This window comes from Taudactylus pleione, unplaced genomic scaffold, assembly GCF_031769625.1.
Source record: "Taudactylus pleione unplaced genomic scaffold, aTauple2 ptg001997l, whole genome shotgun sequence".
Classification (NCBI taxonomy): domain Eukaryota; kingdom Metazoa; phylum Chordata; class Amphibia; order Anura; family Myobatrachidae; genus Taudactylus; species Taudactylus pleione.
In genome coordinates, this window is record NW_028286393.1 from 115,871 (window position 1) to 142,500 (window position 26,630).

The 26,630-nt window shown below is 44.7% G+C and overlaps 2 protein-coding genes across 2 annotated transcripts in view; one reads left to right on the forward strand and one right to left on the reverse strand.

Annotated features, from left to right (window-relative positions):
- ANGPTL2 (angiopoietin like 2) overlaps positions 1-3,143 on the forward strand; it is a 32,102-nt gene extending 28,959 nt beyond the window's left edge. Inside the window, exons 4-5 of the mRNA XM_088465568.1 lie at positions 1,147-1,417; positions 1,800-3,143. Coding sequence (XP_088321694.1) covers positions 1,147-1,417; positions 1,800-1,999 — 471 coding nt within the window. The 3' untranslated portion in view covers positions 2,000-3,143. The remainder of the gene's footprint in view (positions 1-1,146; positions 1,418-1,799) is intronic.
- Positions 1-26,630, reverse strand: part of RALGPS1 (Ral GEF with PH domain and SH3 binding motif 1) — a gene marked incomplete at its 3' end in the record, with an annotated part of 253,237 nt that overhangs the window by 108,808 nt on the left and 117,799 nt on the right. Inside the window, exon 9 of the mRNA XM_088465567.1 lies at positions 13,159-13,285. Coding sequence (XP_088321693.1) covers positions 13,159-13,285 — 127 coding nt within the window. The remainder of the gene's footprint in view (positions 1-13,158; positions 13,286-26,630) is intronic.

Genomic DNA, 26,630 nt, shown 5'->3' on the forward strand with positions numbered 1-26,630 from the left:
GATGGGTTTTTACATGAATGAGAGGAGGCGTCTTTACTCCTCCTCTTACCCCGCAGTAGCAGACGCTTGGGTATCCGAGCGGTTTCCCGGTACAATAGGGTCACTGTACCGTGACTGAGACACTTTCTTCGACGACATCTGTAGGAGTGTGTGAGAGCTGCTGGTTGGTGGAACCCAATGCAGGGACCAAAAATTACAGAAGACTCCTGATAGGACAAATCCTGGGCCATCCAATCAGGGACGGCCTGAAGTTTCCATACACATGCTGAACTCTCCTACAACATCGAAGCAGTGGCCCAGTGTAGGCCCAGTATAGGAACCTACCAATGTGTTGGGCAACGGGTAATTTACTTTACACTTACCAATTGAGTTTTAGCTGCCCAAAAAGTATAATGCCACAACCGCCATCTACTAACACAATCCGCTCCCATGTGTGAACATGGCAGGGCTTTTCCTAGCTCCCTATTATAAAAAATATACATACAGAACTATACAGAGAAGCCTTTCCACACCTGGGATGGCAATAATGCCCCCCTCTACAAGGTTACTATAAATTTCACAAATACATCAGTGTAAAGCTTGCTGGTGGCAAATATATAACTGTTAGCGACTATTACAGACTGCTTATAGACCTGTACAGTGTGGGCCTACATCATGCCAACATTAAGACTGGTCAGCATTGGTAATAGTTTGGGGAAGGGCATGTCCCAATACCAATCTCAGCCAACCCTACCCACCATAGGGCATAGGTTCTCAAACTTAGTCCTCAGGACCCCAAACAGTGCTTGTTTTCCAGGTCTCCTCACAGAATCACAAGTGAAATAATTATCTCCACCTGTGGATCTTTTAAAATGTGTCAGTGAGTAATGAATACACCTGTGCACCTGCTGGGTGACCTGGAAAATGTGACCTGTGTGGGGTCCTGAGGACCGAGTTTGAGAACCACTGCCATAGGGCACTGATATGGATGACAATTCGATGACATATGTTGAACATCTCCACTGTCTGCGGAAGAGTCTAATTAAGGAAGTGAATTTATCTGGGTGAGAAAACGTTAGTGTCTTTTGAACAGAAGGATTACTCTAGGCCTGGGCAGGGATCACAGGGTCAGTTCCTTACTCGCCTCTCTCCCTTTCCTCTACATAGCAAGGATTTGGGAACATTGACGGAGAGTACTGGCTGGGCCTGGAGAATATCTACTGGCTAACCAACCAAGCTAACTACAAGCTGCTAATCACCATGGAAGACTGGCAGGGGCGCAAGGTCTATGCAGAGTACGCTAGCTTCCGCCTGGAACCAGAGAGCGAATTTTACAAGCTGAGACTGGGGCGCTATAACGGAAACGCTGGGGACTCTTTCACCTGGCATAACGGCAAGCAGTTCACCACTTTGGATAGAGACCATGATGTGTACACAGGTAACAATCCCCACTACGGTATATTACATGCACTTTACACCAAATGTACATGAACAGTATTGAAATTACCCTATTCCTCCACCACAAAAACCTATTGGTAACCTTAAGGTGCCTTAATGCTTCACTGGCAGCGCCCCCTACTGGCGATATCTGGTATCACTTAGACAATTGGTTATGTAATACCGGATGACTGTACCTTAGTTTCTGAGAACTTGTGACTGAATCCTAATAGAAGACAAACACAAAAATATACAACCATATAAAAACAGCTTGATGAAAGGAGGAGATTTATCCACAGACAGGGGGCAGTACTGAGCTGCATAATCATGTATTTGTCATTGGTCACTTATTACAGAATATAATATTCCCTGTTCTCTTCTAGGTAACTGTGCCCATTACCAAAAGGGAGGATGGTGGTATAACGCATGTGCCCACTCCAACCTCAATGGCGTCTGGTACAGGGGTGGACATTATCGCAGCCGATACCAAGATGGAGTTTATTGGGCGGAGTTCCGAGGTGGATCGTACTCCTTGAAGAAGGTCGTTATGATGATCAGGCCAAACCCCAACACTTTCCATTGAAAACCGAACCGATGATCAGAGAAACTAAAAGACAAAAAGATTCCTCCTGAGGTTGGAGGCACGGTACGGCGGCCATTTCCCATGCAGAGAGCTATGCTGAGCTCAGCCTCCGATGCACAGACTGACCCTGTCCACCACCAGACTGTACTGTAAGATTCTGTACGTCCATTTGCACGAGAGCTGAGGCCGATTCTCACAAACAAATCATTCCTGCAAACGGTGCATCCATAAGGCGCACCTAATGCATTCAGAACACCAAGGTCAAACACGTATAACAATTGGACTTCCTAATTTCTGTATCTTCCTCTGTAAACCTAAACCAGTCTGTAAAAGACGTAAGTAATACAAACCTGGCTACATATGAAACATACGCGGGCCCTAATTTAGGATATTTAAAGTACTATGTACTGACATGTATTATCATTTTGGGGGGGTTTCGACACAGGAAATGACATCCAATGAAATGTAGTAACGAAGTACAAAGCTGATCTATGTTTTCATTATATTGCATAATTTTTATTTACCAGCCCTCGGAAAAAGGACATGAACCAGGCAGAGAGTCTGTACAAATCAATGGGGGCAACCCGGCCATTTTGAATGTTCTGCACTCGTCACAATGTACTGTATCTGTAATCTCTTCTTTGCTCTGTGACCTCTAGAACACATTTAGTTGATCAGGGAACTACGCGTTTTGCTATAACCAAACAACCTACCTGTAAAGTATTTAGAAAAACATGTAAATATATATTTTTGCGAGCAATACAAACACATAACATACACTCCACTAAACGATATACACAAATCTTAAATTGCGACTATCACAGGTTACTTCCCAATCGTTAATAATTTAACGCTATATACACGACCGCCTTTCATAACGGCGGCAACAGCCAAATAAAAAAAGGTGTCCAACTTTGCAGGCAAACGAGGGGTGCCATAAACATATTTAAACTTGCGGGATTTAAAGAAATGTAGATTGATACAAAAATAGGTTTTCAAAATTTGGGAATACGAAAAGAAATTTGTCATGGCAAATGAAAAAAAATAAAATAAAATAAAGATTGATTTATTCTAAATTGCGCGTTAGAATAAAAGTGGCGGAGACGAATTAATATCACATATTTGAACATATTTAACTGTTACCATGTAAATAATAAACAGTTTTCAATATATCCAGGTTTCAAGGTTTCTTACAGATGAAACAACTGAATGAAATACCATTCTCATAATTAGAAATTAGTCTATAGAATGATTTAACTGGAAAGCAATATGGGGGCTGCGAGAGGTGTGGGGTGACTGTGAAATTTTGGGGGGGCTGCATCTATGCAAATTAGCGCAAAGCACCGTGGGGCACCGTTCCGCCCGCCCGCCCTGTGTTATCCTGTGGGCGTACTTAATAAACAAGGTGTTTTCCAGACTGTTAAAAGCATTACATCCACTGAACGTTGGCAAATGACATTTAAATATTGGGCTAAGTGGTATGAAGTATGGAGTCTGGAGCACATGAAGGGGGTAACGGAGGATGAAGCATCTGCTAGAGAGGTTTGTTGTCTGAGGCATGACAGCTCATTAAACAAAAGCCTTTTCTGCAGGATACATTCACGCGTTTCTAACGGTATCCGATATAATCAGAACCACCATAAACGTGCAGGTCTAGTTTAGCCTTATAACCACATCTATTTTATTTCCCAAATATATTATATATATATATATATATATATATATATATATATATATTATATATATATATATTAGGGGTGAGCGGGTTCGGTTCTACTCGGTTCTTATCGCCACTTTACCGCAATTTCGACTCGATTTCATTCGCTATCCAAAACACATGTTCGGCGATAGACAATAAAAAGATCCGAGTAAAACCGAACCCGTTCACCCTTAATAAATATATATATATATATATAAATCAAAAAAAGTGCGGCACTCAGAGCTATGGAAGTTACAGAAACTACAGCACAGCGGTTTGCACCAACGTTTCAATCTTTAAGATTTTATACCTGACGAAAATCTTAAAGATTGAAACGTTGTATGCAACCCGCTGTGCTGTAGTTTCTGTAGCTTCCATAGCTCTGAGTGCCGCACTTTGTTGATTGTCATTACCTCTGGCTGTGAGGGCACCGGGCGCAGCTATTTTTGTACATGAGTGCCGGACCAGTGTGTCATTAAATATATATATATTTTGTTATTATAATTTATAATGAAGTTCACTTTTCCGGGGCGGGCTAAACAGCGACAAGCCGGACACCAGCGCTTTACGCAGTCAGAAATACTTTTCCTCTTTGTGCCCCTCACAATCGGGCTTCTAGCATCTGGTAAAATACGCCTGACAAAAACGTTTCTGCTATTTTAGTATTTTCAGAACTCACTCAAAGACAATAGTGTGAAATATCTCAGACTCCTGAGGGGACCGAGCGCTACTTGAGACGCCTAATCCGACCCTTATCGGCTATAATTCTGCTGCCAAGTTTGTAGTCAAACAACTGAAGGACTCAACGCTAGCAGTTATTAAACATTTCTTTTACTAAGAACATTGGAAAGAGACCAATCGTATAGTTATCACCATGGCAGAATACTGCCTGCCTATCGCCCCATATACACTGCCTGCTTATCACCCCAAACATACTGCCTGCCTATCGCCCCAAACACACTGCCTGCCTATCGCCCCAAACACACTGCCTGCTTATTACGCCATATACTCTGCCTGCCTATCGCGCCATATACACTGCCTGCCTATCACCCCAAACACACTGCCTGCCTATCGCCCCAAACACACTTCCTGCCTATCGCCCCAAACACACTGCCTGCCTATCGCCCCAAACACACTGCCTGCTTATTACGCCATATACTCTGCCTGCCTATCGCCCCATATACTCTGCCTGCCTATCACCCCAACACACTGCCTGCCTATCGCCCCAAACACACTGCCTGCCTATCGCCCCAAACACACTGCCTGCTTATTACGCCATATACTCTGCCTGCCTATCGCCCCATATACTCTGCCTGCCTATCACCCCAACACACTGCCTGCCTATCGCGCCATATACACTGCCTGCCTATCGCCCCATATACACTGCCTGCCTATCGCCCCATATACACTGCCTGCCTATCGCCCCAAACACACTTCCTGCCTATCGCCCCATATACACTGCCTGCCTATCGCCCCATATACACTGCCTGCCTATCGCCCCATACACACTGCCTGCCTATCACCCCAAACACACTGCCTGCCTATCACCCCAAACACACTGCCTGCCTATCACCCCAAACACACTGCCTGCTTATCACGCCATATACACTGCCTGCCTATCGCCCCATATACACTGCCTGCCTATCGCCCCATATACACTGTCTGCCTATCGCCCTATATACACTGCCTGACTATCACCCCAAACACACTGCCTGCCTATCACCCCAAACACACTTCCTGCCTATCGCCCCATATACACTGCCTGCCTATCGCCCCATATACACTGCCTGCCTATCGTCCCATACACACTGCCTGCCTATCGCCCCATATACACTGCCTGCCTATCGCCCCATATACACTGCCTGCCTATCGCCCCATATACACTGCCTGTCATTACCGTCAAACACACTGCATGCTTATCACGCCATATACACTGCCTGCCTATCGCCCCATATACACTGTCTGCCTATCGCCCTATATACACTGCCTGCCTATCACCCCAAACACACTGCCTGCCTATCACCCCAAACACACTTCCTGCCTATCGCCCCATATACACTGCCTGCCTATCGCCCCATATACACTGCCTGCCTATCGCCCCATACACACTGCCTGCCTATCGCCCCATACACACTGCCTGCCTATCGCCCCATACACACTGCCTGCCTATCGCCCCATACACACTGCCTGCCTATCGCCCCATATACACTGCCTGCCTATCGCCCCATATACACTGCCTGTCATTACCGTCAAACACACTGCATGCTTATCACGCCATATACACTGCCTGCCTATCGCCCCATACACACTGCCTGCCTATCGCCCCATACACACTGCCTGCCTATCGCCCCATACACACTGCCTGCCTATCGCCCCATATACACTGCCTGCCTATCACCCCATATACACTACCTGTCATTACCGTCAAACACACTGCATGCTTATCACGCCATATACACTGCCTGCCTATCGCCCCATATACACTGCCTGCCTATCACCCTATATACACTGCCTGCCTATCGCCCCATACACACTGCCTGCCTATCACTCCATACACACTGCCTGCCTATCATCCCATATGCACTGCCTGCCTATCACCCCAAACACGCAGTGCTTATCACCTCAAATACGTTGCTTGCCTGTCAACACCCCAAACCCGATGCCTGTCACCAAAGTCCGGTGTCTGCCTGCCCTTCTGAATCCACTGCCTATTAAAATCCGCTGCCTGTCTGCCACCCCGAGTCCTCTGCCTGTCTGCCACCCCGAGTCCTCTGCCTGTCTGCCACCCCGAGTCCTCTGCCTGTCTGCCACCCCGAGTCCTCTGCCTGTCTGCCACCCTGAATCGGCTGTCTGTCTGTCACCCCAGAACTGCTGCCTACCTTTCATCCCAAAGCCCCTGCCTATTTGGGCTTAGCTGTTGTGTGATATGAGTAGCGTGTACAAACAGCACGTACCAGAGTGGTGCCCCCATAATTACCATATGCCCCCTTTTTATTTACATGTATAGTTTGTGTCCACAAAAAATGTGGGATTTCTTCCTCCAAAATGAATGAATAGCAGCCGTTAAATCTGACTTCCAAAGGCCACAGTAAGTTGTGCAAGGTAGGTCACTCTCCACCGGTCCACCTACCCCCATGAGGCGGACTCCCCATCAGACGTTCTACCTCCAAAGTGGAGGAGTCATGAGGGACAAAGTCCATGTCCTGGAAGTTTTGATAAACTATATGACTTGGAGTTAACAATGAGCCCTGGAACATTATTATCCTACCTAGGTGACCTGCTCACCTCAGACCCACACACATACACACACACCACATTACAGAAACCGGCCGCCAACATTTGCCGTTTGAATGAGTCCCTTAAGAACGTGATAAGTTACTTTAGCAGATATCGGAGGGTATATTTACTTAGCTCTGTCCTGGGAGCAAACTTGTACAAAGTGGGAAATCAGCCAAAATGTAGCAATTTAAAACCAGGCGCTTTAAAAAAAAAATGACAAAAATACTCCACACAAGGCGCAGAGTCTACAGCAATTATCAGTAGTGGGGGTTAAAAGTAAATTGGGGCTCGACATTAATAAGCACGCAACATTTTATTATAATGACTGACTATCATATAAAGACTATTATTCCTTTATACGTTGGAAGCAAATCGGTTTAATTACAAACCCGCACAAAATTACGTGGATGGCTCAGGAACGCGTAGGCGGAAAACGGAACCAGGAAATACCCTTCAAGCAGCCGCTCTCCTACTTTCTACAAGTTTACTTCATGCACAAAGCTAAGAAAATGTTCCCTCCGATATCTGCTAAATAAGTCAACGCGTTCTTAAGGGACTCATTCCTACAGCAAATGTTGGCGGCCGGTTTCTGTAATATTGTGTGTGTGTGTGTGTCTGAGCTGAGCAGGTCACCTAGGGATAATATTAATGTTCCAGGGCTCATTGTGAACTTCAAGTCATATAGTTTATCAAAATGTCCAGGAGAACATTGTCCCTGCACAGAGGAGGTAGAACGTCTGATGGGGAGTCCGCCTCAGGAGGGGTAGGTGGACCGGTGGAGAGTCACCTACCTTGCACAACTTACTGTGGCTTTTGGAAGTCAGATTTAATGGCAGCTATTAATTCAATTGGGAGGAAGAAATCCCACAGTTCTCTCCAGCCACAAAGAGTGAAAAAAAAAAAAAAAAAAAAGACATCCTCATAGGAAAGACACTGACTCTGTGCCCAGAAGCATGAAATACGTTCCCATTTAACAACTTGTATATACCAACAGAAAGAGGCTATGATTGCAGACAGGTCTGAGTCTTCGGCTGTAAAAAACTTTCCACCTGACCGGCCAAAGCTTGGGATCGTGTCACCGTAAGTACATACAAAGATGTGTCCATGCTGAATTAAGTGGTTTACTAGCGATTGCATGCTAGTAACAACATTTGCAACTTGAGATGCTGATGTCATGCCAAAGCCAAAAAGTCCATCACCCCGGCACATCAGCGCAGTTACCCATTTGGCGAGGCGTGCAACTAGCAGTCACCTGGCCCACAGTAACATTTTTAGATTGGAGGGAGGATGGGGGGTGGGAGGGTGTTAATACAATAAATATATATATATATATATATATATATATATATATATATGTATATTCTATAATTGCCTACTTTTCTGGATCTCCTGTCTGGGAGATCTGGAAAGTCCACGGGGCAAACGCCGGGGCGTGTGATGACCTGACTTGCGCCATCATGGCACTGCCTCCCACTGAAGTTTGGCGTCTCCTGGACATAACGGGAGGGTAGGCAAATATATTTTCTGCCCCCGGTACATGCTTCAGGTGAGATCAGTACATGTAGTCTGACAGTGGGGTCAGAGTGAGAGAGTCAGCTCTGGGGACAATTGGACAGCGTGATGCCACTGTGATTCATGCAACCAAGAGCCAGTTAGGCAGCCGGTCTGGTTCCCATGCATTGTCAGCTGTAACTGTGCTGTGCTACCGTGTCTATGTCAGCTCTACAACGGTCTTCTTTCTAAACACTGAGCTAAGGCCTGAACTAAGCCTGGGTGTAGAGTATGAGGTCCCCCAGAGCTCGGTGCCTGTGAGAGTACATCTACATCACCCCACATGGCGGGGACAACAATTGCTACGCCATAACTGTAGCATACAATACTGCCTGGAGTATAAAGTGGACTTGTCGCCCTGCCTCCAGTGCTGAGATATTTGGTCTCCCAGAAAATGGCCGTTACCCTTAGTGGAGATAAAGAAACAGTCTGGCCTCTTACACTGCTGGGGCAATACTTTCATGTGGTCCCATGTAAGGACTCAGCACAGTACCTGGAAACGTTGATGAAGGGATTTGACTGATAAAAACGGTTACGATAGGGGAACTTTCAGCAACGTTTATAATTAGTAAAATGCTGAACTGCCAATGACCCCGGTCTGAGGTTTCCAGAGCAGGGGAGAAGGCGACGGAGGAATAACGGGGAGATGACAGTTGTGCAGGGTCCTCGCTCCCGACTATCCATTTTCAGACAGTAAGTGAGTTCTATAGTGAACTTTATCAGGTACAACCAGTCAGCGTGTAATAAGCTGGCGGCTCGGTCCCGTTACTCTTCCTTCACTCCTGTAACATCATCTGCCCACTCCTGGCATTGAGCTACAAAGGCATCTCTGAAGCAAAGAGCTAGCACTCTACATTAAGGCTCATCACCGTTGTGGCCTGGTCAGCTTGGTGAAATAGCCTAAGATAATTTTTGTGGACGCTGGAGACAGACTAACGATCCTCACTAGTTCCAAGTTTTTAGAAAACATACATGATCATTTTTAGAAGTATATTTGGAAAAGAAGGTCATCTGAATTAATAATCATATTATTTTAAATGTGTCTTTTTATGATATATTATATATACATATCTCATATTATATCCTAGTTGGTAATATCTAGCTATCTCCTGTCTCTCAGTTTGATAACTGTATAGCGTTGCTTCGCGTCCCATGTTATTGGTTCCATCGCTGTACCGCATGACGCGGCTGCTTTTCCAGCTTGACGTCGCCAGCACCAGCTTTATGAAGGCTTCCCACCGATCTACCATGGACAGCCGTTTTGTCCTCCTTTTGAAATCGCCATTATTGAAATAAAGCCTATGGGTTTTGTTTTTTTTAATGATTTAAAAATATTTTTTTCCCGCTATCTTACTTAGTTTGTTTATCATTAGTGAAAGTGGAACTGGGATCCCCAGTGTGAACATTTATTGCTCGGCACGTGTGTAAACCAGCGAAGCCATGTAAGCACAATGGGGCAAAACTAGATTTACTATGGACAGAAAATCCTGGTTATCGCCGTGGCACGGTAACACGGCCCGATCGTGATACTCACCGCGCTTGCCAACTATCCAGTTTATTAATGCAAGTTGTTTTGTAACATACGCCAGGACTTTCTCCGCTGCTGCCAAATGTAGGGAATTGTAGGAACAAAATGCAGAGCAATAAATCAAAGCTTTAGATGTTCCTCTAACTAAATATTACACAAGGACAACACTTTTTTTTTCTACATCTGGCACCGATAAAGCAAAAATGATCCCATTCAGTGGTGATTTCCAAAGCTATACAGTATAGGCAAGATATTTCCAGCAATATAATTATTAAGATATTATTATGTTGGACCGTTTACCTCTTCTGCAGGTTTGGAAAATATAACGCTAACTCTAAAGTCTAATTGCACTGGGCAAACTACTAAAGCATTTTACCTTGTTATTAATATACAGATTTCTGCTGATCAAACACATTTTTTGGGAGGGGGTTTCTTTATGCGTTTTTAATTTTCAGGTTTTAAGATGACGTATGTACTTATGGAAAGCAGTTAGGCATTATGATCATCAGACAATTCAATTGGGGCGAACCGTACGGCGTTATGGCGCATTGCAGTGACTTAGTCCAAACTTTCCGGAGCCCTGGCATAATTAGTTCCTAAAAGAGGAGACGTCTCAGTCATCCATCTACCGTTGTCTTCCAGCCGCAAACGGACGGATTTTGCAGACGGCTTCCAAAAAGTTTGAGCGAAATATTAAAGACAGATGGCCAGAGATGGACGCACGCAGAATATACTTGCCGGGATCTGTGTAATCCTTTGTAATGTGTTTGTGGAAATAATGTGTCTACATCAGGGGAAGAGACACGATATTCAACAAACAGAAAGCTGGGGTGAAAGCAGATGTCACAGGCTGATTAATCACCCAGATGAACGGGACGTCTTTCTGCTCTCACATACAATTTAGCAAGTTCCATGCAACATATCTCTCTCAATACATCACCCACAAGCTCAAGGGGTCAGTTATACAAAGCAGCCATAAGCCGGGTCTTATGAATAATGTCTTAGATGAATGCGAGGACACTGCTGCACAACAACATAAAAATTATTAATAATAATAATAAAAAGAAAATAAAAATGGGATCAATCCAATTATACGCGTTACACTCGCAGGGGCGAATCATCGCAACAACGGCTGCACTTGATGGCAACCTGAAGTAGCTCAAAGCTGTGCACAGCCTCATAGAGGACCACGAGGGATGCTGTGCCGTTGGCGGCGTTGAACGCCGCTTGAATGGCAAAACGCACCTGATTCGCACCCCTCGCGGCTAATTGGATTGCCCCAATGATGCTTGTTACATAGTAACTATAACGGGGGCGTGTTGGTACCTGCAACTGCAAATTCGTACACAGTGGTTGAGGCTCCGGTGGGTAAATTCTGATGGACATTCTGAGTGGCCATAAAGTTGCTGAGAGCATCGATGCTGTCACCGATATGCGACCGATGGTGCATCGGTGTACGTAAGGTGTGGACTTGAGACGCCGCTAGTGGGCATCTCAGTATAAATCCCGGCAGCGGCGTCATTAGCATATTATTGCACAACCGCTGCGTACGGGATTGCAGATGCGATGGGTGTGCGTCCACCTCTGAATCGGCACCTTATAAATGGCCATAACCTGGCGCATTTTTAATCGGATACCTGATGTGTCTGCAAGAAAATTATAGTTTTGCAGTGGGCCGGGAGCATGTGAATATGTCCTTTATACCTGGATAGACCGTGTAGGACTGACAATCACATGAGGAAGTATCGGAGTACTTCACATTGCAACTCCCTTGCCACAGAATGCAGTAACAACCTCACACCTCCCCCCAGCGGCCCCCAACCTCACACCTCCCCCAGCTGCCCCAACCTCACACCTCCCCCAGCTGCCCCCAACCTCACACCTCCCCCAGCAGCCCCCAATTAAGCACGATAAGCTTGATATCCATGGCCATGAAAAGAGAGAAACATAACTAATCGGGTCCCTGCTTGCCCGCCCCTAGAATCGCCACGTACAGTAGATGAAGCACTTCCCACTTCCACAAAACAGTACAGAACAATAATGTCTCAGATCACAGACTCTAGTAATAGTATCCAGGTATTTACTAAATTAAACCTAATGTATGGCTTCCATACTGTAAAACTATAGCATATATAGCACAATCTCATACTGAATCCAAGACGAATAAAAGAAAAAAACAACAAAAAAAAAAAACAGTAATTATGACATTGGATTGTGGAACCCTAAAACCACGGACATTCCCAAAATCTATCATTTACATCGCAGCGTTATGGTACGGCGATCGCAGGAGCTGGGCTGAGCCCTCACATCCTCAGCATGAAAACCTACAATCCTGTAACCCGTATTCATCTCCTTCCCATAATCCTAGGAACATATATACATACAGGAACATGTATACATACAGGAACATGTATACATACAGGAACATGTATACATACAGGAACATATATACATACAGGAACATATATACATAAAGCATATTTCATCGTTGGCAGCATTTCATATCTTTTTAGAAAAATAAAATTGCTGATAGAGTAAAACCTTTCTGCGGACGCTGGTTCTGCAAACTGGGATTCACATTTCAACAAATTAGTGGTTTGGCCGCTGTACAAATATAAAGTACGAATCAACGACACATTACGCCAACAACAAATGCAGAATATTTAGTCATTATACAGGTCTGACATTCCCCCCCCTCCCCCCCCCAACCAGCATAAAGGTTCTATAAGGTGATCGTTACCTGCCGACTCCAGCAGCTCTGCAGCTAGCAGGTGCTAAGATTACGTATGATGTATATAGAGGACGGACGGACAAGATCTTCTGAAGGCACTTATTATACGGAGCAATACAGAAGTCCATTATAAAAATGTAAATATATTTTATCACCTGTGTAATATAAACAGTCAGTGATTGTCAATTCAGCATTCTTTAGTTACAGTAAGAAGAAAAAGTCATTTAGTCAAAGTTATTGGAGGACATGTAAAAATACCCCAATAAATACCAACAACACAAACAAGATATTCATGTTACATAACAAACGGCACAGGCTGGGGGACCACCGTGACTCCTCCCATTTCAAACGGCGGCGAGTGCGACACTTACCCAAGTATGGGATCGATGGGACCATCTTTAAACTTCGGATGTACTCTCGTGTGCGTTTATAATTATCCTCTTTAGACAGCAAATAATCCAATTTATCAAAAGTGGTCTTGTCCTTCCGATTGAGAAGCTGGAAGAGGGCAGAGGAGAATTATTACTGAGATGTCCCGATATTCACCTCTAGATGGTTTAGAGGTAAGGAAAATACTTCTCTCTGGCACCTATACAACCCCCCACCAGTCCTGGTCATTTATGGCCTCTCTATAACCCCCCACCCCCACCCGTCATCTATGACCTCTCTACAACCCCCCACCCCCACCCCTCCTGTCATCTATGGCCTCCCTACACCTCACCCCTCCACCCGTCATCTATGGCCTCTCTACACCTCACCCCTCCACCCGTCATCTATGGCCTCTCTACACCTCACCCCTCCACCCGTCATCTATGGCCTCTCTACACCTCACCCCTCCACCCGTCATCTATGGCCTCTCTACACGTCACCCCACCCATCATCTATGGCCTCTCTACACCTCACCCCTCCACCCATCATCTATGGCCTCTCCACACCTCACACCCCACCCGTCATCTATGGCATCTCTACACTTCATCCCCCCTCCCACCCATTATCTATGGCATCTCTACACTTCATCCCCTCCACCCATCATCTATGGAATCTCTACACCTCACCCCTCCACCCATCATCTATGGCCTCTCTACACCTCACCCCTCCACCCATCATCTATGGCCTCTCTACACCTCACCCCTCCACCCGTCATCTATGGCCTCTCTACACCTCACCCCACCCATCATCTATGGCTTCTCTACACCTCACCCCTCCACCCATCATCTATGGCCTCTCCACACCTCACACCCCACCCGTCATCTATGGCATCTCTACACTTCATCCCCCCTCCCACCCATTATCTATGGCATCTCTACACTTCATCCCCTCCACCCATCATCTATGGAATCTCTACACCTCACCCCTCCACCCATCATCTATGGCCTCTCTACACCTCACCCCTCCACCCGTCATCTATGGCCTCTCTACACCTCACCCCACCTGCCACCCATTATCTATGGCATCTCTACACTTCATCCCCCCTCCCACCAATTATCTATGGCATCTCTGCAACCCCCCAAACTGGCTAGGTTCAGAATCTACAGCTGGGTTGAACTCACTCCTATCACAATAGACAGAGGACTGAGGACTCTACTCATGGACCAAGAGACTGTACTACACTGCTTGGTCAAGTAACAGGCAACTGTGTCATCTCCTTGGCCTTATGCCCAGGGCAGCATTGCCGGCTGCACTGCCCTCGGTAATCATCAGGAGTTCCTTCAAGTGATGGTATTCAACATTTATGCATATATTATACCTATAGAATATTATATGCCTTTAAAATGTTGTATATACAGTATATATATATATATATATATTTATTATGTAAGGTGCGGGTTATACAGCAAAGCACATCATAAAACAATGCGCTTTCATGCATTTTATAACAGAGTAACACAGGGCCACATCAAAGGTCAAGCACATGCCAAGCAAACATCCTACCATTGTTGTTCGGGTGTACTTCTTCCCAACCCCTCCCCCGTTTTCCTCACTTGTGTTTTTTTTAACAAAAAAATGTAATGTCAACAATCAAACAAAATGGCTGCCACATTTATCCAAAATGGCGCATTACTGGGTACTGAAGGGCCCCATTCTCCCAGATCGCAATCTGATCTTCTAGGTTCATATTTTTACTTGGCTGATAAAAAAAAAAAAAAAAAAGACTCAACGGCCAAGGTCATCGAGTGACCTGGAAGTGGTTAGGAATGTTTCTGGTCAGATTCACAGAGAGATCCGGGCATTTGACCGAGAAGACCAGATATGCTTAATTCATCGCTTACAGATTGCTACATCTCACAACCGGCGTCTACGCGCTTACAGTACTAGCTGCTCCGCATGTCGCCCTTACTGATCTTTATCTACGTGAAAACGCCACGTCACACCCATGTTCCGCCTTTCCAGTTGGACGATTCTCATACATGTAAAATGCATGTGGGTCTGCGTAAGTGCATATGTGCATGTTCGCAAACTGGCGTAGCACTCAATCGGCATCGACCGCTATATTTGTATATTAACATTGAGGAGCAGTAGTCTCGGTGTAACGCTCTACTCATGGGAAAACTATACACAGAAGTGACAGATCCTCCATTACGCCGTAATAATTAGCTGCAATCTAAAATGCAATTTAATTGTTTGCTTGTCAGAGATTCGACTAAAGTCTCCATTAGGTTTGACGACACCTATCCCCCAGCTCCGACATTAAGAGGCCTCTCAGGATGATGCCTTTTCTTGCTACGCTCCCTAATCCTTCGTTTAGTGAGTAACATTTGTCCAAACAAGGCGAGGATTTATGAAGATGGAATGTGGTTCTAACGACCTGTACAGTTCATATGAGTCACAGATGAGGTCTGTCTAGTCTGCCACACGAGTAAACTCCGTGAGACGCAGAGGATAATATTTCACGCCTCTGCCGGCGATTCCCATCCATGTTTTGCACCGTTAGGTGGCTGGTCTTACTCAGGCGTCCCTTTCTGCAGAAACTAAAGTATTGATGAGTTTATAAACTTTAAATAAATATGGTAGACCACAAATTCACAATAATCTATTCATTAAATATTGGAATATTTCATTGCTTTGTGTGTTTGCAAGATGACGGCGCACACGGTCTAAGAGCGGTCATCTAGTTATTTAATTGGTAATTATTTGGGGGACAAAAAACACAGCAGTATGGGGACAACCTGTCACATATCACATTAAATCGGCGCAGTCTAGTGGTGCGTCCTAGTCGCATTGCATTGTGACAGACGCATTCTTGTCGAAAACAGACATCTGGCAGAGTAGCGTAGGACCGGGTGGATCAGTCACGCCAGGCGCTGTGTGACGTACGGAGGACACATCTATAAATGCATGCACGCCAATTGTCCTCACTTGATTTGAGACACACAAAGCCTCAGCAGTTGGGATTTACGTCCTGCTGAACGTGGTCCGGGTGTCAGGCAATTCATGCGTGGTTTAGGGGAAGGGGTTGGTTGTACATAAGGAGCCCATCAAGATACAGCAAAAGTTAAGTTAAAGTTGCAGGAAAATATATACTAACCAATAAAAATAAATTGGTCTATAACTAGGAAAACACCTTTGAAGGGCAGTGTGACGACTCCAGCGCGGTTCAAAATTCAAATAGCGGAGCCACACCAACTGCCAGTGAGTCCCGCCCGGCGATGATTAGAGGTGTTTGGAAAGACCGTTGGTGTCGCTCCCCTATTTGAATTTTGGACTGTGCTGCATCCCCACCTCTGGAGCCGCCACTAGTAGTATCATTAACAATGTCGAATTCTCTGCAAGAGGCGGCTGTAACTACAGAGGAGGCTGTAACCACAAGAGGCGGCTGTAACCACAAGAGGCGGCTGTAACCACAAGAGGCGGCTGTAACCACAAGAGGCGGCTGTAACCACAAGAGGCGGCTGTAACCACAAGAGGCGGCTGTAACCACAAGAGGCGGCTGTAACCACAAGAGGCGGCTCTAACAAGAGGCGGCTGTAACCACAGATTTCCAAGGACTCATCTACTAATACTGAATTTATTTGCAAAGTTTGCTATGAGCCTCAGCAGCCAATCAGCAATTAGTTTATGACTTTACATCCCTTGGCGTTCAAGTGCTTTTACCTACGTTTTTCAGCGCAAGTATAAACATGTAAATGGGTATTGGTTCTGCGGACACTATACCTACCAGAGTGTGCGCCTGTCCGTCAGGAATGTTTCTCTCCGCTCACTAACCACTACATGCCATGATCTGACCAATGCTATTACTGGGATTTAACACAACCCCAGTGGGTGCTCTGCCTCTCGCTGTCTAGTGCACCATGACTAATGAAAGCAAGCATGTGACGGGTTGCTGCAAATCAGAATAAAATTTGCATTTAATTGCAATGTTGGCAAATTAGTCCCCTAAAGTGCACGGCTTTAAAAAGAAAAACAGCATTCTACAGAAGCGCGATTTACAAGATCACTATAAAAGCGTGCATAAAGAGCACTATAAAAGCGTGCATAAAGATCACTATAAAAGCGTGCATAAAGATCACTATAAAAGCGTGCATAAAGAGCACTATAAAAGCGTGCATAAAGATCACTATAAAAGCGTGCATAAAGATCACTATAAAAGCGTGCATAAAGATCACTATAAAAGCGTGCATAAAGATCACTATAAAAGCGTGCATAAAGATCACTATAAAAGCGTGCATAAAGATCACTATAAAAGCGTGCATAAAGATCACTATAAAAGAGTGCATAAAGATCACTATAAAAGCGTGCATGTGAAAACACTTAGCCAGGCGAAGTCCCATTGCTCCTCTGATGTAGGAGAGAATAGTTATTTCTCCTGAGGAATACTAATTAATTCCATAATATATATATTTTGTTTAATGAATTGCTGCGTTGATCAGACGCGCTGTCACTGTGACTGCGATTGGAGGACTCCTGTTTTTGGATCACACAGCCCAGTGTCCAATGTGTAGATGTAATAGGACTGCGTGTGCTCACTGGGCCTTTATTACACGTTAACAAACACGTGCTGGGGAAAAAAAAATAAAAAAGTCTTCAATGGAAAATATCCCTGCTGAAGTTTGTCACTCCCGAAGCGTTTGGCTCCGCTCCTCTCTCAGGAATTAAAACTTGACCACATGCCTGAAGCTTCTTAGAAATGTAGAGAACGCGACAAAGATTCATAAAACATCAGATGTGAAATTGCGCGGCCAGAGGTGCTCGGGAAACCGGACAGCTGCTGCATTTTATGGGCTGCGTTGGAAGGACGGAAGGAAAGTATAGTATCATAACCGTGGTAATGGCGTTATCCACGGAGGTTGTGTGGGAAATACAAGTACATTTTTATTGTGCGGTGTAAATCATAGGAGGTACAAGATATATACAGAGACCAACCAAAAAGTAGCACACAGTGGGAGGAGCTTCCTGCTTGGTACAGAGCAGCCGATGAGGACTGACCTGCTTTTGATTGGCACAGAAGAACCGAAGAGAACCTATCTGATTTTTGATTTGGCGCCGTAACGTCTGAATTAGTACTGTGTACCCCATAAGTGCATGACCCTCTCCAACACTGTCTCACACTGCGCATGTGCAGATCTCGTCCTGCGACGTCGCCTCGCGGTGCCCTGGATGGCACAGGATGATTCACAGGTTGAGAGATTTCCGGGGTGGAGCTGGGGACCGTTTCCCAAAACGAAGGCGTGTCACCTCCATTTTGTAGGCGTGCAGAGGACAGTGACTGCATCTTCCTACGCAGATTTACCGGCCATTCTGAGTAGCCTTATGAGGCCCATACATCTGCAATGGAGCGACACAATTCTGCCGATGCCGACGCCGAGGAATCTGGGAAATCCACAAGTCAAACAATCTCCGTTTCCCAATTTTGACCCAAACAATTGACAGAATTGGTGAGTCTGGGGATTTTTAACATGTTGAATTTTTCCGATTCCCCAAAGAATTGCCGATCATCGATGTCCACTGGCATTGGCACAATGGGGAATCGGCTGTAGATGTATAGCCCACATAAGGCTCACACAGACGTCCGATGCTGAAACCGATGGTCGTGATGTAGATTCGATGCCGATTTTTGGGGGGGGCGCACCCCTTGGATCTGCAATGCCGACAGTATTTGTTTTAGTACGCTAGACGCCTCTTCTGACATTAACATAATTTGCACAGCTGTGGCGGGATACAAATAAGCGGCGCTATTTGCGTCCAGCTCTGAATTAGACCCTGCGATATCATGCGGCTACCCTAACTGCGCGGTATTAACTGCAAGAATGCATTACAGGCTACAATACAGTGCCCACCGCCAATACTTACTGGGGTACGCACAGCCCAGACAGACAGGTCATTAACATCCAGAAATATATTTATACCCCCAGAGACTCCGGAATAATGAACATATAAAAGTGTGCAACAAACCTCAGAATTTCTATAACCCAATAAAGAACGTGTGGGCATTAATTATATGAAGATATAAATGATTTTATTAGCCTTCAGCATTCACAATATGTACTTAGCAATAGAACCTCTGATATATTGTTACAGGATCCTGGCTCATTACAAAGGCTTCGGGATGACCAGATGCACCAAGTGAACAATGCATGAAGAGCAGATATTATACAACCCTGGGGAGGAGACCTGACAAACTTAGGTGCCAGTAAAACTTTTATGTCAAATGACATCATTATGTGATAAGAGGATCTGACGCGTTTCGAGTCCACATAACCGTTTAATCATTCATGTAGGTTTATCGATGAAGACCGAAAAGTGTACAGCAAACGGTGACACACATGGTGATCTCTTTCCACATCTTGATGTTCTTTAAACATAACTAAAGGAGCCTATCCATTTGGCGACCTGAAAAACTGAACGTCTAGCATTCAGTCCTTCAGGTCACCTAGGTGCGGTGCCCACACTGAACGGCGTTCACTGAACGTCATTCAGTGCAGGGGACCGACTTCTTATCTGAGAACATGTCGAACCTGATCAGCGTCGTCAGGTTGACGGGCATGCTCCAAAGATAGTCGGCGTCGGCAAGGACCCAGCATGCACGTGCATCGCTGGTCCTTGCCGGCTATCCATTAGACGACTTTCTGAACGTTCAGACCAATACCTCCTGGTTTTGGTCGCATCGTTCAGAAAGTCATCAAATGGATAGGCCCCTTTAGTCTTTCGCTGTATCTGTGCACAAGACATTTAGGGGTATATTTACTAAAGTGAGAGTTTTTAGAAGTGGAGATGTTGCCCATAGCAACCAGATTCTAGCTATTATCTTCTAGAAGGTTCTAGTTAAATGATAAGGAGATATGAGATAGAGAGATAAATAGTTACACAGATATGAGATAGATACATAGATATATATGAGATAGATAGATAGATACATAGATATATATGAGATAGATAGATACATATATATATATGAGATAGATACATAGATATATATGAGATAGATACATAGATGTGAGATAGATAGATACATAGATGTGAGATAGATACATAGATGTGAGATAGATAGATACATAGATGTGAGATAGATAGATATGAGATAGATAGATACATAGATATATATGAGATAGATACATAGATATATATGAGATAGATAGATACATAGATGTGAGATAGATAGATACATAGATGTGAGATAGATAGATACATAGATGTGAGATAGATAGATATGAGATAGATAGATATGAGAGAGATCGATATGAGAGAGATACATAGATAGATATGAGATAGATACATAGATAGATATGATATAGATAGATATATGAAATAGATAGATATGAGATAGATACATAGATATGAGATAGATAGATATGAGATAGATACATAGATAAGAGATAGATAGATATACAGTATATAGATAGATATGAGAGACAGATAGATAGATATGAGAGAGATAGATATGAGAGAGATAGATATACAGTATATAGATAGATATGAGAGACAGATAGATAGATATGAGAGAGATAGATATGAGAGAGATAGATAGATATGAGATAGATATGAGATACATAGATAGATATGAGATAGATAGCTACATAGATATGAGATAGATACATAGATAGATATGAGATAGATAGATATATGAAATAGATAGATATGAGATAGATACATAGATATGAGATAGATAGATATACAGTATATAGATAGATATGAGAGACAGATAGATAGATAGATAGATAGATAGATAGATAGATATGAGAGAGATAGATATACAGTAGATAGATAGATAGATATGAGATATGAGAGACAGATAGATAGATATGAGAGAGATAGATAGATATGAGAGAGATAGATATACAGTATATAGATAGATATACAGTATATAGATAGATAGATATGAGATATGAGATACAGATAGATAGATAGATAGATAGATACTGCAGTGAAATGAGAATGAGATGTAGATTGTGTTTCCCTGAGATCACAGATATAGGGCATTATCCGGGCCTAGAATGCACTGTAGCTCGTTGGCATAGGATCAGGTAAAATGAGAGGGCAGAGTTTGTGCCCAGACATTCCTCATGTAGATGAGGTGCAGTGCAGGGTGTCTCCCTCTCCCTATGAATTGGCAGCACTAATACACAAGAGAAGGCCGCTCTGGTGCACTGGTTACAAACCTTCCCCAACAGGGTTTCCCAACCTCGGTCCTCAAGGCACACTAACAGTCCTGGTTTTAGTGATAGCCATGCTTGAGCACAGATGGATAAGTCAACATAACTGAGGTACTAATTGAGACACCTGTGCTCAAGTATAGCTATCCTTAAAACCTGGACTGTTGGTGTGCCTTGAAGGCCATGGTTGGGAACCCCTGGTGTAACCGGACACCAGCAGCAAAGCTCTGTCTGATATCTCCAAAGTGTTGGATCTGCCTCAGCACAACCCCCGATGCGGCAGATAAGACTTTCAGCAATGGTGCGTCCCACCTTCAGACAATGTTATTCAATGGCTTATACATGACACACTGTAAGCTTGCTCCTTATCTTCCTGTCTGTGCTTTCCATCCATGTGTTTATATCACCAGACAGAGTTCTTTATTTCCATTGCTCAGAAATATGACACAAAGCTGCTCTGTAACTATACTGGCGCAACGAGCTCTGCAAAGCTGTGTGGTAGGCCTCAGTCTGATACTATGAATACATTGCTGAAAGGCTCAGGAAGAAATCCGAAAGATAAAGCAGGGCCGTATCAAGGCAGTGTAATGGGTGCTGACACCAAGTGTGCAAGGCAGGGGGGCGGCACAGTCCTTAAAGTCTAGTGACAGGAGCAGGGACCTGCACACCAAAGCCTGAAGTTAAAAACTGTGCAAGTGCCGTAACGCATGCACACACCAATAAGGTAAAGTCACCTGACGGCGGAAACCCATTTGAATATTTGTTATTGAAACTAACTGATAAAGCAAAATCTAAAACTTACTAAACAACTAGAGAAAAAGTGACAGATTTAAAAATAAGAATAATTATAATACTTTTATTGGAGTTTGTGAAGTAATTGGAATAAGCTTACTCTAATCCCACAGGATACAAAACTTGGAAAAAGTATACAAATACCCTATGGAAGTAAGAGAACACAAGCTTAGAGAGATCGATGCTGGACACAGTTAAGGGGGGTAGCCACTAGACGATTAAGTTGAACGATTACGATAAAATCGTTCTATAATCGTTCGAACATCGTTTGAAAATTTGGTCTTTTAGACATCTATCATCGTTCAAACATGCTGGTCAACCTGACGATATCGTCAGGTTCAGGATGTTTGCAGATGATGGACTGTGCCTGCACTGAACGACATATCGTTCAGTGAGGGCACCCTGCAGTGTAGTGAACGACTGAACGATAACGATATCATTATCGTTTAGTCTTTTCACTGTCGGGTAGTGGATACCCGCCTTTAGAGAGACGTGACCACGGGATTTTGTTAGATGGACGAGTTCCCTGTTTCTTTGACTATATAAACGAATCTTGGAGAACGGAATCGGTAAAATGTATACAGTACAGGAGCTTGTACAGCTTTATCAGCTAATTCTGACCAGTTACAATGTAGCACAGAGAAAATGCACAGTCAGCACATTCCCTATAACTCATGAGGCATTTTCCCAACCCTGGGTGTTATCTGGACTGGAGGCGACTCTGCCAAAACCCAGGGACAGAGCCTTACATTATCCAGGACCCAGAACGCAGCCTGGAAGCTGTCTGACGTCTTATAAACACCAGAAATACTGAGAGGACTTTCATTTGTTGAAAGGCTGATAAAGGAAAGCACACGTCCCTAGTAAATGCATGCACATACATTATAACTAGTAGTTTGTGAAATCACTGAGGCTCGAGGCACTTTGTGCCTCAATGGTGTTATAAATTCTTAGTAATCTACATTTCTCATGAATATTAGATTTCTGATTCTGGAGAGCTAACACTTGCCAGCGAGGTGTAACAAAATGGAGTGTGAGGTGGGGGAGGCTGGAGGAGATAGCGCGGAGTCTGCATAGCGGGTAATGGCTAGCTAACACTACGCTTTCATCACCTTATTAAGCTTACGCCTTTCTAATAGATGTCAGTAAGATTTCATATAAGCACAAGAGCCCTTTTAGAGAAAAGCGCAATGTGAATAAACATTATTATAATGAGGAGGAGGTCACCTTTAACCTCATTTGCATTATTCAGTGGCAGGAATCTAGCTACGCATTTCGCATGACAGGATAACCCTGGCCAGATGTGTAGGGAGAGAAGGATTCTGGGTTCTTACTATAACTTTCTGCTGCTATATACGTAGCCCTTAAAGCATTCAGGATTCTTAGAAACCCCTCACCAAGCCCAGCTCCCACACATATGTTTTTGGTATATATAAAAAAGAAAACTAATCAAATTTTCAGACTAAACAAAATTGATTACAAAAAAAGGTGAATATTTATGTTTCTTGTGTAATGTTCTATCACTATGGCGACAACTGTCCACAAGTCATGAACACTTAGCAATGGTTATATACTGTATACTGTATGTATGGGGTTACCGTTACCTTGCAGAGGGGGTGTCTGCCTTTGTTACAAGTCAGAATACACAGGGAAACCCTGTTCTAGAGACATGAGGGAAGATGTGTCAAGCCTTGGAGAAGTTGTCCCAAACAACCAATCAGCTTCTGTCATTTCACAGACAGGTACCTAATTATTTATCGGGGAACAAAGACCAAAATGGTAACTAATTACCCTCAGCTACTCAGAGCAATACGGTAACTAGCTACATTCAGCTACTCAGTGCAATGTGGTAACTAGCTACCCTCAGCTACTCAGAGCATTGTGGTAACTAGCTACCCTCAGCTACTCAGAGCAACGGGGTAACTAGCTACCCTCTGCTACTCAGAGCAATGGGGTAACTAGCTACCCTCTGCTACTCAGAGCAACGGGGTAACTAGCTACCCTCTGCTACTCAGAGCAATGTGGTAACTAGCTACCCTCAGCTACTCAGAGCAATGTGGTAACTAGCTACCCTCAGCTACTCAGAGCAATGCGGTAACTAGCTACCCTCAGCTACTCAGAGCAATGCGGTAACTAGCTACCCTCAGCTACTCAGAGCAATGCGATAACTAGCTACCCTCAGCTACTCAGAGCAATGTGGTAACTAGCTACCCTCAGCTACTCAGAGCAAATGTGACAACTAGCTACCCTCAGCTACTCGGAGCAATGGGGTAACTAGCTACCCTCAGCTACTCAGAGCAAATGTGACAACTAGCTACCCTCAGCTACTCAGAGCAAATGTGACAACTAGCTACCCTCAGCTAATCAGAGCAATGTGGTAACTAGCTACTCTCTGCTACTCAGAGCAATGGGGTAACTAGCTACCCTCAGCTACTCAGAGCAATGTGGTAACTATCTACCCTCAGCTACTCAGAGCAACGGGGTAACTAGCTACCCTCTGCTACTCAGAGCAATGTGGTAACTAGCTACCCTCAGCTACTCAGAGCAAATGTGACAACTAGCTACCCTCAGCTACTCAGAGCAATGTGGTAACTAGCTACCCTCAGCTACTCAGAGCAATGGGGTAACTAGCTACGCTCAGCTACTCAGAGCAATGTGGTAACTAGCTACCCTCAGCTACTCAGAGCAATGCGGTAACTAGCTACCCTCAGCTACTCAGAGCAATGCAGTAACTAGCTACCCTCAGCTACTCGGAGCAATGGGGTAACTAGCTACCCTCAGCTACTCAGAGCAAATGTGACAACTAGCTACCCTCAGCTACTCAGAGCAATGCGGTAACTAGCTACTCTCTGCTACTCAGAGCAATGCGGTAACTATCTACCCTCAGCTACTCAGAGCAACGGGGTAACTAGCTACCCTCTGCTACTCAGAGCAATGTGGTAACTAGCTACCCTCTGCTACTCAGAGCAATGCAGTAAATAGCTACCCTCAGCTACTCAGAGCAAATGTGACAACTATCTACCCTCAGCTACTCAGAGCAATGTGGTAACTATCTACCCTCAGCTACTCAGAGCAATGTGGTAACTAGCTACCCTCAGCTACTCAGAGCAATGGGGTAACTAGCTACATTCAGCTACTCAGAGCAATGTGGTAACTATCTACCCTCAGCTACTCAGAGCAATGTGGTAACTAGCTACCCTCAGCTACTCAGAGCAATGGGGTAACTAGCTACCCTCAGCTACTCAGAGCAATGCAGTAACTAGCTACGCTCAGCTACTCAGAGCAATGTGGTAACTAGCTACCCTCAGCTACTCAGAGCAACGGGGTAACTAGCTACCCTCTGCTACTCAGAGCAATGTGGTAACTAGCTACCCTCAGCTACTCAGAGCAATGTGGTAACTATCTACCCTCAGCTACTCAGAGCAACGGGGTAACTAGCTACCCTCTGCTACTCAGAGCAATGTGGTAACTAGCTACCCTCAGCTACTCAGAGCAAATGTGACAACTAGCTACCCTCAGCTACTCAGAGCAATGTGGTAACTAGCTACCCTCAGCTACTCAGAGCAATGGGGTAACTAGCTACCCTCAGCTACTCAGAGCAATGCAGTAACTAGCTACTCTCTGCTACTCAGAGCAATGGGGTAACTAGCTACCCTCAGCTACTCAGAGCAATGGGGTAACTAGCTACTCTCTGCTACTCAGAGCAATGGGGTAACTAGCTACCCTCAGCTACTCAGAGCAATGGGGTAACTAGCTACCCTCAGCTACTCAGAGCAATGGGGTAACTAGCTACCCTCAGCTACTCAGAGCAATGGGGTAACTAGCTACCCTCAGCTACTCAGAGCAATGGGGTAACTAGCTACCCTCAGCTACTCAGAGCAATGGGGTAACTAGCTACCCTCAGCTACTCAGAGCAATGTGGTAACTAGCTACCCTCAGCTACTCAGAGCAATGGGGTAACTAGCTACATTCAGCTACTCAGAGCAATGTGGTAACTATCTACCCTCAGCTACTCAGAGCAATGTGGTAACTAGCTACCCTCAGCTACTCAGAGCAATGGGGTAACTAGCTACCCTCAGCTACTCAGAGCAATGGGGTAACTAGCTACCCTCAGCTACTCAGAGCAATGTGGTAACTATCTACCCTCAGCTACTCAGAGCAATGTGGTAACTAGCTACCCTCAGCTACTCAGAGCAATGGGGTAACTAGCTACATTCAGCTACTCAGAGCAATGTGGTAACTATCTACCCTCAGCTACTCAGAGCAATGTGGTAACTAGCTACCCTCAGCTACTCAGAGCAATGCAGTAACTAGCTACGCTCAGCTACTCAGAGCAATGCAGTAACTAGCTACCCTCAGCTACTCAGAGCAACGGGGTAACTAGCTACCCTCAGCTACTCAGAGCAACGGGGTAACTAGCTACCCTCTGCTACTCAGAGCAATGTGGTAACTATCTACCCTCA